This window comes from Phalacrocorax carbo, chromosome 10 (genome assembly GCF_963921805.1).
Source record: "Phalacrocorax carbo chromosome 10, bPhaCar2.1, whole genome shotgun sequence".
Lineage (NCBI taxonomy): Eukaryota > Metazoa > Chordata > Aves > Suliformes > Phalacrocoracidae > Phalacrocorax > Phalacrocorax carbo.
In genome coordinates this window covers 23,635,688-23,651,141 of record NC_087522.1, presented here as the reverse complement: position 1 = coordinate 23,651,141, position 15,454 = coordinate 23,635,688, and the positions used below count along the sequence as shown (strand labels likewise).

Genomic DNA, 15,454 nt, shown 5'->3' with positions numbered 1-15,454 from the left:
AAGAATCTTTATCATCATAACAGCCAGCTACTGGGTCAATAAAAGCCACTGCTTCTTTGCAAGCAGGGGAAGAACTCCATTTTATCTAGTGTAATGAGAAAGTGTGACAGAACGTGCACAACACGTGCACTCAGAGAACTGCACAGTCAACAGTAGATAGTATATTCTTTTGGAAGCAGATGTTGAATCATTTGCATTGCCCTCCACCTAGGCGTGGCTTTGACAAGAAGTAATCTCACCTTGCGTCAAGAAAAAGAGAGCCATTTACCCTGCCTTTGTGCCATAACCACATCTGACGAATCAAAGCTAGAATCTGTTACTTTATCCTTCCATATCGCAATATTTTGGGTAGAGAGCAGTTGCTGTTGGGGCACTGAACTCCTGCTTTACCATCTTCTACTCAGAGCAAGACTAGGTTTTAAAGTTACTGTGAGGCATGATGGAAAGCCAGTTCAGTTCCCAGGTCACTAGTAGCTTCACTGGCAGAGCACTGCAAGGGAGCGGGCCGCAGTGTGCTGGGCACAGGGAGGCCAGCACTTGACTTCGAAGGCAGTCATGGCCACAGCTATACCTCCACATCAACATGCCGAGGGCACACAGTGCAGTGCCCAAGACTGTCCCTGAAGAAGAGATGTGGTTACAGTGCTAGTGAAGGTGGACAGACACCTACCCCTACCATCACCTCCCCAGCACAGCCCTGTCAGCTTTAAGCAAGAGTCACACACCTTTCAAACATCTTCCTCATAACCTCAGCTAGAAACTGTTGCCAGCTTCCAAGGAAGGGACCACAACTTTGTCAGCAAGCACTCTAGCAGTGTGTGGAGGCTGCCCGTGCTAGCTGAGACTCCCAAATGGGCTTCCTAACAGCTGAGCCACTTCACACCAGCTGGACTCCAGAAGATGAAAGCAGTCAAACAAATGCTCAGAGAAGGCTAAGAAGGTGGAATGTGAAACTGCGCACAAATTTCAGCAGGGTATTTAACAGTTTGGCAGCCAAGATTTCAAATGTCTTCCTTGCATCATGGCTAGCGTTCTCTGCTGCTGTAAGCAATGCCTGCATCAAAACAACACACCCCCTGAGTAATGTGTACTTTATTCTTTGTCTACACTTATTTCTTCCTCTTTATGCATCTGAGAATCTGGGCTTTGAAAGTAAAGGCGTAAAAGACACCAAGCGATTGCTTTGCATTCTTTTAAAGCTCTTGCCATGTGTAACAGAAGCACAGAAACAAGCTGTGTACTTCTTGCAACACCCAAAGGCACCAGTGCATCCTTCACTGAGCTCTACCTGCCAGGTGTTCCTACCCACTGTATGTAAGAGATGTCAAGCCACAGGAGAAAGAGCAAGACGTGGCAGTAGGGCTGATCAGGCGCAGGGGATCGGGAATGTCTTTGCACAGTGTGCAAAATAGTCAGAAAGGTTCCAAGACCCATAAAAACAAATTTGTCTTAATAAAACTGATAATGTTCAGCACACAGCTCCGGTCAAAAAGATGAGGCAGACAGAGGAAGGGAAGCTTATTGCTGTATGTTAGTTAGCATTCACAAAGCATGTTACCTTAGAAGAGCACCAGCATTTGGTTGCACCCAGAAACCCAACACCAGCAATTATAGCTATATTCTTTCCTCTCTTTCTTCCCAAGACGAAACTGTACTCTGAAAGTTGACTCAGTGTCACAAATGACTGAGCTGGCATGAAGAATGTCAGTCCATCACCAGAAAAACAAGAGGGAATTTTATATCTACTCATCTACATGGTGCCTTCTCAGATACGGTTACATATGGAAAAGCAATACAAATGTACACCTTTGAGGAGGATGCTTTTGTTTCCTCCGCCAACGGAAAAGCCAATGCTATCAGAAAGCTCTTATCAGTAACTCACATTCAAAGTGAATGAATATACTTTTTCTTTTTCAAAGCAACACATTTAAATTTCCACTGAAACTGAGTTATAGATTCTCCTTAATTACATTTAATTAAAAAAAAAGGCAAAAAAGAAATTCATGCACTGGATCTATTTCAAGGAACTAGAACACACTGGTTTATGTCTCACCGCATCTGAATAAGGGAGATAAAATAGGTAAAACAGGACAAGGATTAAGGCACTAAGACTAAGTAGCCTTCCCCAAATCACATGGAAAGCTTGTGGCAGAACTGGAAATCAGCCCTAGGAAATCTGACTCCACTTACCATTCTGTAAAAGAGCTAGATAATACAACCTTCCAATTTACTTTGCCTAACTTAAATTTGAAGTCACATTAAAAGGAAAAATGGATTTATTCTGTACATTTACTTTTCGTAGTACGTTAGGACAGTTGAAAGAAGACAAATGTCTCCAGTGCTGCCAGCGCTTAGAATTCTATTCTGAATTCAGTCATCTACAGTGTTTTTCTTAAACATGTAGTTTCTGGAGCCATGTAATGACATGAAAATTACAGCAACAAAAATTGCTTAATAGATACCCAGGATAGCAAACACAAACTGGAAAGACTCAGAAACCAGATGGCTCATAAATATGTTTGCTTTAATTTGATGATTTTTAACCCTATCTTGTGATATGAAACCTGAACTTGGAGAGTTTAGGTACCAGAAAAACAGTGCTTGCTATACATTTACCTTTGCCAAATACAGAAAGACTAAGCAAGGTACTTTTAGCTGTCACTTCTCACCAGCTTTGTTTCTTGCTCCTTTGTGTGTTTGGGTCACCAAGAATAAAAAGATCATGCTTAAATCTGTTCTTAAATGTAGCTGACCTTTTTTTTTTTTTTTCCCTCAAAACTCATGGGAGCACTTCTGTGCATGCGAGAGCTTATAAAGCATTTTACACATAAAATTTAAGCCTGGGCCCAAGACTATTTTGCCATCTCCCTTTGTGATGATAAATGTAAACCCCAGCTCTGCATTTTCCGAACAGACTCAGTCCTATCCCTAATTGTTTCAGAGCACCTCCTCTAACAACAGTCTGTACATGGTATGGGTCAAAGCTGAAAACAGACTATTTTGTCTCAAGGGCTAAGAGGAGACTTGAAGGCCACACAACAACATGGTATATCTCTTGTTCCTCAGTACCGTAGCATCAATAGTAGGATCCAGGCTACCGGTCTGAATACTGCGTCCCCAAAAACTGTTAAAAGTTTTGATAACTGCATGCCAAAAACTAACAAGGTCCAAAAAAAAAAAAAAGAAATTGTCATAAACAGAACTAGAAAACTAACAACAATGTTTTTTTATTTAGTAAAACAGGATTGTAGGTATTTTCACAGTGGTACAAATTCACATGGAGGCTGTCAGCTCACTGACATCTAGCTGACAAGGCTGACACCAAGCATTTGCTTGCTTGCAAGGGAATGGAAAGCAGACATCACTAAGCTAAATAAAGGTGTGCTCACGTAGCCTAAGTTCAGATATCTAACCCTACAGGTTAGTTTCACAAGACGCTTATTTCAATGACTGGGGGGAAGAGATTCAGGGGAAAAAAACCCACAGCTTAAGAATTTCCTTCCCCCCACCCCTTCCTCTGTCCCCACTGGGAGACTGACTCCCTTCTTGTCGTTGCCCAGCAATCACCATCTCCCCAGTTGCTCCTACACAAGCTGTATAGGGTCACACTGTAACTGGACTATTGATATTATTTACAAGAAAAAAAAGAAAGCTAGCTTTTAACCTAGATAATTTCAACGCATCCCTACGGTCTGACCGACACAGCTGAGACCGTGCTGCCACTTGGGGGCTGGCAGAAGAGGTCAAGGTGGTTATGAATGCTGGAGAGCTCAGCTAAACATCGCCTGAACATTGACCTTCTTCGTGTTCACTCAGTCTTGAGAGCCCGAAGGAATCCAGTGGAAGAATCAGCACTTCTACATTTCAAATTGTACATTTACTCAACATAAGGCTCCCCCCCACCATTCTCGGTGGAACAATGTCAGTAACATTATTAATTGTGCTGTTGCTTCTTGTCAATCGTCCTTCTTGCAGCCACAAAGCAGTTAGTACCAGTAATGAAATAGCTTCTCTAGCTTATTCCACACGTACCCTGGTACTGCAGTGAGTGTAAATTCTACTGAAGCTTAATTTAAAAATAACCATTAGCTAGATTTACCATAGCTGATAGCCTGTACAGACGTATGCCACCTAACTCCCTGCAAAGGGGTAGTCTATATATGACATATATACTTAAAATATTATCACAAACAGTCATGAGCAACCCCTGAGTATTGCAGTTTTGGGTAATGGCATCCACTGAGGAAAGTGTGGAAGACAGCGTGTTTAAGGCAAGGTTTTTTCCCATATCTTTTCAGGTCCTAAAATAAGTGGGAAAAAAAAAAATCATTCTCCATCAGGGAAAAAGAAACCCAGATTTTTCCTTTCATTAATTTTCATGTATATATATGCAGGAAGACACAAAAGAGGAAAAAAATGTTTGGGAATTACAGTGGGGAGAGAAGAAATTAAAAAAGCTATGCCCTGTCTAAAACTTTTGAGGAAATAAAAAAATGAAAATAGCTTTTAGAAGGGAAGCTAAATGCTTGTGTCTAATCAGACCAGTCTAGCACAGATCTAGATGAGGTGCAAAGAGATAGATCTGCATAAGCCTTTCATTCTTCTATCCAGCTGAATAGCCAGAATACAAGCCCTTTTGAAATAACTAAATAAAAGCCAGCTTGGTTTATTCACCTCATTTTGCTTATAATTAATTCACAAGGTTATTTTTTATATATTTTAATAACGTTCAAATTTTTTCTCTAGGATTGCAGCAGACTGACAAACACAATCTGTCAAACTCTGGGAAAGTTTAAACTCTTCTAAGAGCCAGATAGATCTTGAAAGGCCAGGAGGCATGTGGGACTTCGGGTAAGTTAAAAAAATGGTGATAGCAAGTATTCTGTGATGACTATGCTATCAGGGCTTATGTGATTCAGAAAGTCCTGTGTCCCATTAAAATCTAGGCTGAACGGTTAGCCTGCATGGGGTTAAAGAAAGTTTCTTTCAGAGGTTTTAAATGCTGTTTGAGCTCCTGCAGTGGCTATAAACACAGAAAATGCTCCCGTTGTGAATTACATACTTTAAAAGTGTTACTCATGCAAGGAGATCTGGACTCCAGCACACTATACATCAAAATGCCATAGAGCAAACTCTAAAAACATGTTAACGACCAAGGAAATTTGAAGCAGTCATGCTCTTCTATGATTCTGTTTGCTGAAGTCAAAATAGCAAATATGTATTAATCGCTCAGCAGCCAGTAGGAAAAAGAATATGAAAAATAGATACTTGGAAAATTAAATCTACGGTTAAATATAACAACAGAAACAGAAAATTAAAAAAAAATAATCAAGACATCTAAGGTATTAGACGTGTGTAAGGATAATTGTCCGTGCTCCTCACACTGTCTAAAACATTGGTCAAGACGCCAGGGTCTGCAAAACTGCCAAATGAACTACCCAGTGAAGCGAAGCGGTTTTTCAAAGCAGTGCCAGTTTGAATTCAGCTTTCCCTGAGGCTGCTCAGGTTCAGGCTGACAGCTGCTAACCCTTTTTCTGGTAATCCCAAACCACACTGATTGGGCTTACGGTCTCTACTGGAAAAGAGTTCCTCCATCCTGCTCCTCTGCCCAGCCCTGGCCACCTCCCGTCTTCTCCGTGTATCCCCACAGTTTCCTCCTGCCTCCCTAAGGCCAGGAAAGCTGAGCAGAAGTTGTCAGGCAGAGCTACGGAGGGGAGTGCCTGAGCCCTCAGAGTCTACCCTCAGCGTGCAGAAAAATGACTTGGTCACAGCCACAGAGCCACTCAAACCAGCTCTGCATCACTGCATGGAAGCAGGTGCTTGTGCGTCCCATGGGGAACCAGAAGGTGGATGTGAAACTGCTCAGAAGCCCACCATGGTTTGAAGTTGCTCCCATGCCAACGGCACCTCTGTTGTGGGAAGCAAGATTTCAGCAAACTGTGACTCTGAACCAGTTATCTGCTGGTTCAGTTCTCACTGAGGTTCCAATACGACTGCCATTAGTGGGTCAGTTTTGATTCAAGGAGGGAAAAAAAGTTTCAGTTTGGGTTTCATTCGGCTCCTGGATAGCACAAAAACTCTTCACCATGACAGTGCAGGAACTTCTCACCTCCTGCACTTTATTCTGTGCACCAAAACATCACCACATCCCTCCGCGTCCCTTCCTAGTGTGGCTCTCACTCACTTATTTTATCACTTCTATGTTTTTAATATATAAATATGTATTCCCATAAACACAGACACAGAGGAGAGGTGTGGATGCTTTAACCCCAGAAAGTTTGGCTGTCTATGCCCTCAAACACATGCTGTGCTACAGACTGGGGGGGGGGGGAACCCTAAGTGAGCAACTGAAATACATGAATAAATGCATCATCCTTGGCTGATATGCCAAAGCTTATGGGATTCAGATACCAATTAGCTGAAAATCTGTGATGTCTTATCAACAGACATGGCTCTCCTATTAGAGCATAAGTTAAGCTGAGTTGCAAGGATAGATCTGTGCTTTTTGGAAAGGCTTCAGCTTTTAATTCTGTTCTTCAGTCTCATTCTTGACTACCTTTAACTCTGATGAGCCTGATGTGTCAATAGGTGTCTTTTCTGGTGTTTTTTTTAAACTCAGTGCCATTCTTTCCATCATATAGTATCAATTAGAACAGGTCAGTTGGAAGGGACCTACAGCAATCATGTAGTCCAACTGCCTAAAATAAATATAAAGCCAATTAGAAATCTTAACAAGTTTTGCACCAACAAGTGGAAGAAAAGGTTGTACAGGATTGTGTAAAGTTTCGTGGGTTTCCAGCCAGCTTTGTGTTAAGGAACACATATAGAAAACCAACCTGAAACCCTGCTAAAAAGATAAAACTTGGCCTGTGGATGAGCATCTTATTGAACTTCTGAGTTCTTTATTTCCTCAGCACATAAGGCAGATTTGCTTTTTCTAGGTGAAAAGGCTGGGAAGTCCTCTCTGTCTCCTTTTACGTCATTTCTCTTTTTCATTACTCCTCACGGGCCCAGCCGTACTGATACCACACAGATGCAAGGCGCTGCAGTGCGGAGGTACACCATCTTGAGGAAAGCTCTTAGGCAGAGCACACCTGAGGGAGGCAAAATGCTTCAGTGACACCCTGCCACTTGACTGGGAGCCGTACTCCTGGCAGTGGAGAGACCCGGAGAGGTCCTGACACCACCTTTGCTCAGTTGTAAAGGTCCTACACCCTGAGCTCCCCTCTTGCACATTGGGCATAAGAAGTCAGGCACCTGGCATTCCCCGGGCGTAGCCCCTCCAACCCCTCATGGTGCCGAACCAGCCAAAGGCTCTACATGTTCCGCTCGCGCACGCGTAACCCACCAGTGTGATCTGTCGCCGTTCTCACAAGAGATCTCAGCTCTCCCTACTCCCTTGGAGCACATCTGTCAGACCAGCTGCAAGTTGCCTCTTACCAAAAACCTCAAATCACCACTTTTCCAAGCTGGCCCGCTACCTTTGTGCACCTTGCCTGTGTTTCATCTTGATGTACCCCCTGTCCTGCTGATAGCAGGCCACGTCAAAGCACCCGGTTTGTTACACGCCAGGAGAGGAGAGAAGCAAGGGAGCAATTATAATGGAATAGGAGGAAGAGGAATTGTAAGAGGAAGGACTGATGCTGAGAGACAGGAAAAGACTATAAGCCTGATCCAATTAATTAACATAATTAATGTCATTATTTTCCTCCTCTGATTTAAGCATTCAATACAGAAATCATGCTACTTGTAAGAGTCTCAGCTAAAAGCCTCCAGATACAGAAGGCAAGATATTGCACCGCTCTAACTGTACTCCCATAGAGATCCATCAATTTGCATTAACTAAGAACCCCATGGATTCCTTCCTCTCCATTTATTTCTGGAAAGAGCTCACCTGCCTCTCCTCTCAGCAGCTGCTTTGTGCTTCTGCCCTTACTAAAGGTTTGCAGAAAGTTCAGGTTATCTTTGTTTCCTTTATTTCTGAGGAATTCGATCCAATACCAAGCTACAAACAACAGTACCAACCACTATGTGTATGTGCAGTAACGAACATCAGCCTGAGGACAACCATCCGCGTGCCCAAATCCAGGAACGAATCAGTATGTGGTATTACAAGATAACTGAGCAGCTTTAATAAAGGATTTTCCAAGTTACTAGCCAGCTCAAAGAAATTAAAAAAGAAAAACTGCCACAGGTCAACCTGACAATTTTTCAGAAGTTTTATAAAATTGCAAAGGCCAACACATTTCAAGGAGTGTTGAACTGTAACATTTCATGTCAAAACTAAACATTTGATAGTAAGTACTGTTTTAAGGTTTTAAAATACTTAAGATTTTTTATTAAGACTACCCTAAGTAAAAATTTGAATTAAAAAAATCCAAACACATTAAAACAGCTAGACTCATTTGAATGTCTCAATATGAACTGGTGCATACACAAAACTAACCTCCACACATAACAGCTCAAACCCGAGCCCACTTTAAAGAGCATTTGTGTCACCACACCAGCATTTTTCACTAAAATTAATGCAAGATGAAAATTTCTCTCCACTCTAGTCACAGACGTCACAGATCTATCTCTAACACACCAGCAGAGCCAGCGCACACCCCAGCACACATACAAGCAGGCTGAAGATGAAGACAGGGACCCTCCTGTGTATCTCTTCAGGACTCTGGGTGGTGGGAGAAGAATACTTCTGGAAACATCATTGGAGCGGGGCATCCTTTTCTCCAATTTTGATTTTATGGACCGATTAGAAACTGTGAAACTATGTAAGATTGACAGAAAGATGGATTTCTGCCGTGGCTGATCACAAGACATTGTCTTCAGCTTTAAAGTAACAGTCCCTCGGCTCACTACCCGGCTTCCTCCTCTACCTTAGTCCTCCCTCTTGATGCAGTTTACAGATTAGCTGCATTTGACTGCACGTGCTCCCTTACTGTGGTATTCCCATATACCTACCCTATCCTTTTCCTCTGTATTTCAAAGGGTCCTCAACTTTGTAATGTCTGTGACTTACAAAGAACTGGGGTTTTTTTTAATTTCTTTCAAGGCACCCTTCCAGTGTCTGACTTCCAGTGACAGTCATAAGTGCCTTGAATTGCATTTCCGAACTGGGCGCAGTATCTGTAGGTATGCTGTCATCTGCACAGTGAAGGACTGTGGACCTAACTCCTAAGACAAATTTCAAGGATTGTTTGGTGCTGTCCAGGTTGGAACTATTTAAGTGAAGATACTGAAACCACGACTGTACCTGAGTGCTACTTTAACTGAGCGGAGATTGGCACAAGAAGAAGAAAAGAAGAGAGAAGCTCTTCAAAGAAGATGCAAAAGAGAATGTACGACCCCATCCCCTCCAGTCTTGGCATGCTCTCCTCTAGACAAACAAAGGGATACACAAAGCAGTAAAGGTTTGTGTAAGTGAGATAGATGCACTGGTTTATTTTAAGTTGGCTTACAACCAAATGACATACTCATACATAAGCATCTTCATGCATGTGTGGACTAATTAAACTTCCACCAGCTTAAACTCACTTTATAAAACAGGACAGTTCAATTCTGAGAGGTGGACAAACCCAGGCAGAAGGAGGAAACCTTCCAGGCTTCTGAAAACAGTTTGTTAGACAAATGCAAGGAGGAAGTAGCATCTGGGAATGGGCATTCACCATTGCCATGCCGATGTACCATTCCACAAACAAACAAGCAAAAGGCTGGCTGCCTTACGCCTAAACCCGCCATCAGCCTCCCTGTGCCTCTCTGCCTTGGAAAGGATTCGACGAAACCCAAAACCATAACTGTTACTCGGGCTGAAATGAAACATAACACATCCTATTCCGTGATAGGTCCACTACAAGTATTGGAAAGGGCTGTAAAGAAAGACTTGACAAAATGCCTCTACTAATATTATCTCAGGAACTGTGGTTATACTCAATAGCTAAACTCTGAGCAATGACATAAACACGATCGCACTTTTGGAAAGGTGTTTGAGGTTTGCCCAGGACGTATGTTGTGCTGTGATTTTGCAGATAGTTTGCCATCCACACCCAGAGGCAAGAGCACAACATCCAGCCACAACCCGATTTTTCAAAGGGGAGAAAAGGACTGACCTACCCCCTCCACCAACATCAAGTAATCAGAGGAAAATCATCCCATATGAAGATTCAAAGCAATGCTGGTACTTAAAAAAAAAAATGAAATTTTCCCACATATTCATCTGGTGGCTTTTTTTCACCTTCTTCCTAGCCTTCTCCTGAGAGCTGGGGCTAGTATGCAGCCCCAGCCTCTGAATGTCTGCAAAGTTACTTTGGCACCGAACAGTGCACATTTGTGCACTGAGTCCTTTCCTGGTTTTGTTGGTGGTGGTTTTGGGGTTCTTTTTCTGAGGGTTCTTTCCTGCTCTTGTTCTCTACAACTTCCTGAATTTTTCTGATAGTCTTAGTTTTTGCAGCAAAAGGAGTTCTGACCTCCTCCAGTGTTCTGGTGTGCCAAAAATTTTCAGTGGATGGGAACCCTGAAATTATCCGTTTAGGATACAGCTCATTAGAAAGGCATATGCCAGTGAGTAAAACAAGACAGAAAAGTGGACCTGTAAACTCCCTGATCACCAAGACCTTGGGCTTTTCAAATAAAAAAGGAAATGTAAAGCCACTCCGAGAATATGCTCCAGGAAAGCTTCCTCGGTGGAAACACAAGTGGTATTTAAAATAATTGACTGCAGACCCTGAGAACTGACCATAACAACCCAGTGAGACAAGCAGCCCCCATGTGAAGATTGTGACAGCAGCTACACAGTTACATGCTCATGCATCCAAGTCTCTCCCTGGGTGATTGAGATTATTTTTGGCAGAAGACTAGAGAGAGATTCTAAATTGTACATTTGTTTTCATTTAGCTCTTTACTTGCTTTCTTTGAAACACACCTTTTTTAATCTCTGTCTTAATACAGTCATTCTTCAAACCACAGACTTGGAAATACAACAAATATAACGACTATTCCTTAAACTAATATTACTTGCATGTTGAAAGTCACTCCACTAAAACCACTGGGATGATATTAGCAGCGCTTGATGAGACCACATGCGGTAGGACGTGAGGCTGTGGGGGAACACAGCTCTGCTTGCATGGGGGACACTCAGCCTGGTACCCTCTGACAGTAAAGCAACCTCCTCCCAATAGGAATAACAGGCCAGAAAAAGCCTGAAATCAAAAACTCTGTGCTATACCTTGGCATTCAATTGTAAATTGAACTAAATGACAAAACCTGCTTAAACACTGATTTCCCAGCATGCCTTCATATAAAAAAACTATATATATAGGTTCAGCATTTAGCCGGAGACAGAGAGTTTCACAGCACTAGCAAGAGCGAGCAGTTGCACGCCCAACAACCTGTTTGCTTTACCTCCTTCCCTGCCTGGAGGCAATACTATTTGTTACACTGAGAAATACAGAAGTGTCTCCTAATCCTCGCCTAAGGGTCACGGTGATGTTCCTGTCTCTGCACTAGGCAGAGTATTGTAACTTCAGCCCTCTGAGAAGTTCAGCATGTCCTGATAAAGGTTTTTCTCTCCTAATTTTCATAACAAATTCGCTTGCCGCTGTGAGCATACAGTAAATGTGTCCCACTCCCACCTTCTCCCACCGTGCGCATGCTGCCGCTTCCCAGCCCCTCTCCTCTTACTGCAGCCTCCCTCCTCATCTCCCTCCTCCTCTCCCACTGTTATTTCATTCCTCTTGCCGCATTTCAGAACCAAGGCTGACAACGGCAAAGAGAGCGGCACAAAGATTCCTTTCAAAACCCAGCCTAAGCACCACTCTCTAGGGGGGAGTTCATAAATCTTTTGCAGTCCTCGATCCTTCGAGTGGCACCTCCCGCCTCGCTCCTCTCCCTCCTCAGACAAAGCATCTTCTCCAAACTTACACCTATGCCTGTAAGCAGCCTTCACTACTCCTGGAGCACTGCTTTCTCCAGCCTCTCCAAATCGTTCCAGAGAAAGGAATCCAGTGATCAGAGAAGCGAGACGGTGCCGGGGTGTAGCTGTTAATTCCACGGGGGACCCGGCGCGGCGACAGCGCCTGCTGCCAGCCCGAGAGCCTCCCCCTCCGCCAGCAGCAGCCCTTCGAAAACTACACATCACCTATTCATTTCAGTAAGCAAAATTTACTTAGAATCAACAACCATCAAGGTTTATCTCCCCGCGTCACCCGCTTTAGATCTGTCTCATGCCAGTGCCTCCTCCCCCTTCTTCTCTCCACTAATTTGAAAATAACTCTTTACTGGTTTTAAAGGTAAAAGGAAAGGGCAATGAAACAAGCCGGAGTCCCTGGGCGTCAGGGGGAGTTCGTACCACAGGGAGATGGGGGGAGGAAAGGTAAGTTACTCACGCAGAGCGGAGGCCCAGAGCACCAGCGGCGGGAGGCGGCCCATGGCCCGCGGGGCTCGGGCAGGTCCCGGCCGGGCTCCCGGCGCGGGGGGGACGCGCCCGGCGCCTCCCGCGGGCTCCGCCGGAGCTCCGAGCCCGGGCTCGGGCTCCTGCTGCCTCGGAGGAGAATTCCCACCTCCGGCTCAGGAAGGCTCGCACGGGTCCTAGAGCCACCCCCCACCCCCACTTCCCTCCTCCTCCTCCTCCTCCTCCCCCCTTTTTTGCATACCGCTCCTGCACGATCAGCAAAACCCATAAGGCTTCAGTTGCTTCAGCCATGAGCACATCCATCTATAAATTTTTTAGGCATTAGTATTGACTAGGAAAAGCTGAATTCAGCATCTTACTGAGTTGTTCCCCCTTCTCAGTCTTCCCTTGCAGCTGCCTCAATGACACACGCAAAACGCACACGCTGCCTGGACGAAACTCAGCTCGTGTTTAAGATGATAAAGAAGATTCCCTTGGCCCGGAAGTCCTTTCACTGACTGCTCTGAAAAAAGAAATCAGACCTATTTACACAGCTTAGACACCCACCTTTCTTTCCTTACCTTCTCTTACAACCACTTAACTCCTGAGCAAAACAGCCTCACTTGGTGAGACAAGCAACAGGGACCTGCAACACAGTAAGGCGTAAGGTGCTCTGCTGCAAGCTTGTGCATTTGCTTTTTAACCACTTGTTAAACTCCTTTTTCTTCTGGTCCATCGGCATTTCAATTACATTTGTCGACTCTGCCTTCAGTTTGTTTGCATGGGTTTTTTTTCCTTCACGGGGAGTTTATTTTAAAACAGCTTTTTACAATCAGAATACATTCTTTCTGATTAATTCTCATGTGGATACCCTTACTCTGGATTAGGAGTGCTTTAGTCCAAATTAGTGTAATTTATTGTGGGCTACAACAACTCAGATGGGAAACTGTTGTGAATTTAATAGGGAGTACCTGAGTCGAGTAAAATACCATTCATGCTGTAGGGACTGGAGAAATCTGGAGCTGACACGACTTAAATCCCTAATAAGACTGGTGGGGCTGGTACTTCCAAGGCTGAGGCCTGCATTGCATTTTTAATTGTTGTTCATAGATCAGACTAAAAATCTAGTGAATTTACTTAACCTTCTGTGAATCTTCCACTGATATCTATGAGAAGTATGCACTGCTCAAGGGTAGAATTTGCTTTTGTAGCATAACCATATATTTGGATCTGTGAATTTACTCTTTGCTCAGCAACATATTGCCATTTTCAACAAATTTACAGAGGCATATTTCTGAACACACCATGGATGATTTAGAAGAAAACATTGTTCTGAGGCTTTCCTCAATGGCCACATCAATTACGAAAGTTTGGTAGCAAGAAAGACTGACATCATTGGTTGCCTGTTGACTAAGTTTATACAAACTGTCCCCCAAACAAAGTAATAGACCAAGAGTAGTGTGTGTTCCTACCCAAGACGAGAAAATTAAAAAAAAAAAAGGCTGCCGGCTTTCCATTTCTTCATAAATAACTTTCTTGGCTGAGGCTCTGGGACCGCAAAGCAGGTAACTTTTTACTCCAATTGGTAAAAAAAAGTAGAGGCACCTCAGGAATTTCTATACTTGCCTAAACCCTCCTATGAACTGAAATGTAAAAAATCTGTATCTGCAAGGAACTGATAGCAGCAGCAGAGACAGATGAAATAACACTGCTTCTGACAATACCCAGTTTTAAAGCAGTTCATATTTTCCATGGTTTTCAGTTAGTTTGGCCAAGACAGATAAATTCTGAGGCTCATTGCAGAAATGTGAGGCATTTTATAAAAATTAAACAGATGCACGTGATGCTTTTAAGCAGAAAGTAAAAGCAGAGGAGAAGGTGACTAATCTCTGACCAACTGGCTCGTTAGCCAGTTTTGAGGGTTTGAGTCCTGGCTTGGAAAAGTAGACCTTGGTCTACTGGAAGGTCTGCAGTTAACCCTCAGCAAGGTAATCCACATCTGCCAAGCAAAAGAAGTCAGCAATCCAGACAAAAGCTGATATTCTAGGGAATAAAAGATTTGAAAGATAAAGGACAGGAAAAACAAACGCTTCACAATGAAAACACAAGATACGCAGTGTGAAAACAACGGAAGTCAGAGCAATGCCCAGCATTTAGAAATAGGTGCAGGAACTACAAGTAAATGCCACTCACCAGCAGTTTCCAAGTGGTACAAGAGCATGCACAGCAAGAAACAAATGCCAACAACAACAAATGAATGACAGCAACACGACTAATTCAGAGGAAATCTCTGTAGAAGTAATTAGGAGCAATGGACAATGCTGCATCAGCAGAGAACTGAACTGTCAGGCTGGAAACAACTGTGACAATTACACGCTTTTAAGTTGGGCACCGATGCACAAGCCAGAACACTGCCAGAATCTCGATACCAGCAATTGAAAAAAAAACCTGTTGGTCTTAAATAATAATACCATCTCTGGGTCAGCAACTCAGGAACAACCTACTGGAGCCCAGGAGAGGGAAGCAGATATGCTTATTCTTACGTCCTCCTGAAGGCATCCATCATTGTTCACTGTTGCAAACAAAACACAGAGGGCAGCACAGAACTTTGATCTAACCCTGTAACATCTCAGAAACGTTCAGATCTGGGTTGCAAGACAAGTTCCCACCACACTACCTCGAAAATTCCTCAGAACTGGAGGGAGATGAGGTGGAAGCACTTACCCGCAGAGCAAGCAGAGCTCCAGGAATGGGGTCTAGCCACTGCCCAAAAAAAAGATGGAGTTTTCACTTACATCTACACTCAGGAGACCAAAATTTTAAACGGTGGAAAATATTCCACATGTACGAGAAGAAAGCATTGGAGAGACGATTGATACCAAATGCATGTCTACACGGGATGCAAAGCAAAGCAAACGTTCACCTAGCTTTAACACCTTCTATGGGAGACAGTGTTCCCTTTTGGGCTTTACACTTCATAGAAAGATACAGCACATTTCTGATAGCATTTACTGTACAAAAGTCTGTATCGTGACACTCTGATCTCATTAAAATATAAGAAAAATGCAG

The 15,454-nt window shown here is 43.4% G+C and overlaps 1 protein-coding gene across 1 annotated transcript in view; it reads right to left on the bottom strand.

Annotated features, from left to right (window-relative positions):
* Positions 1–12,457, bottom strand: part of LTK (leukocyte receptor tyrosine kinase) — a 106,097-nt gene extending 93,640 nt beyond the window's left edge. The window contains exon 1 of the mRNA XM_064462515.1: positions 12,381–12,457. Within this exon, the coding sequence (XP_064318585.1) occupies positions 12,381–12,423 (43 nt within the window). The 5' untranslated portion in view covers positions 12,424–12,457. The remainder of the gene's footprint in view (positions 1–12,380) is intronic.
* Positions 12,458–15,454: the final 2,997 nt, after the last annotated feature.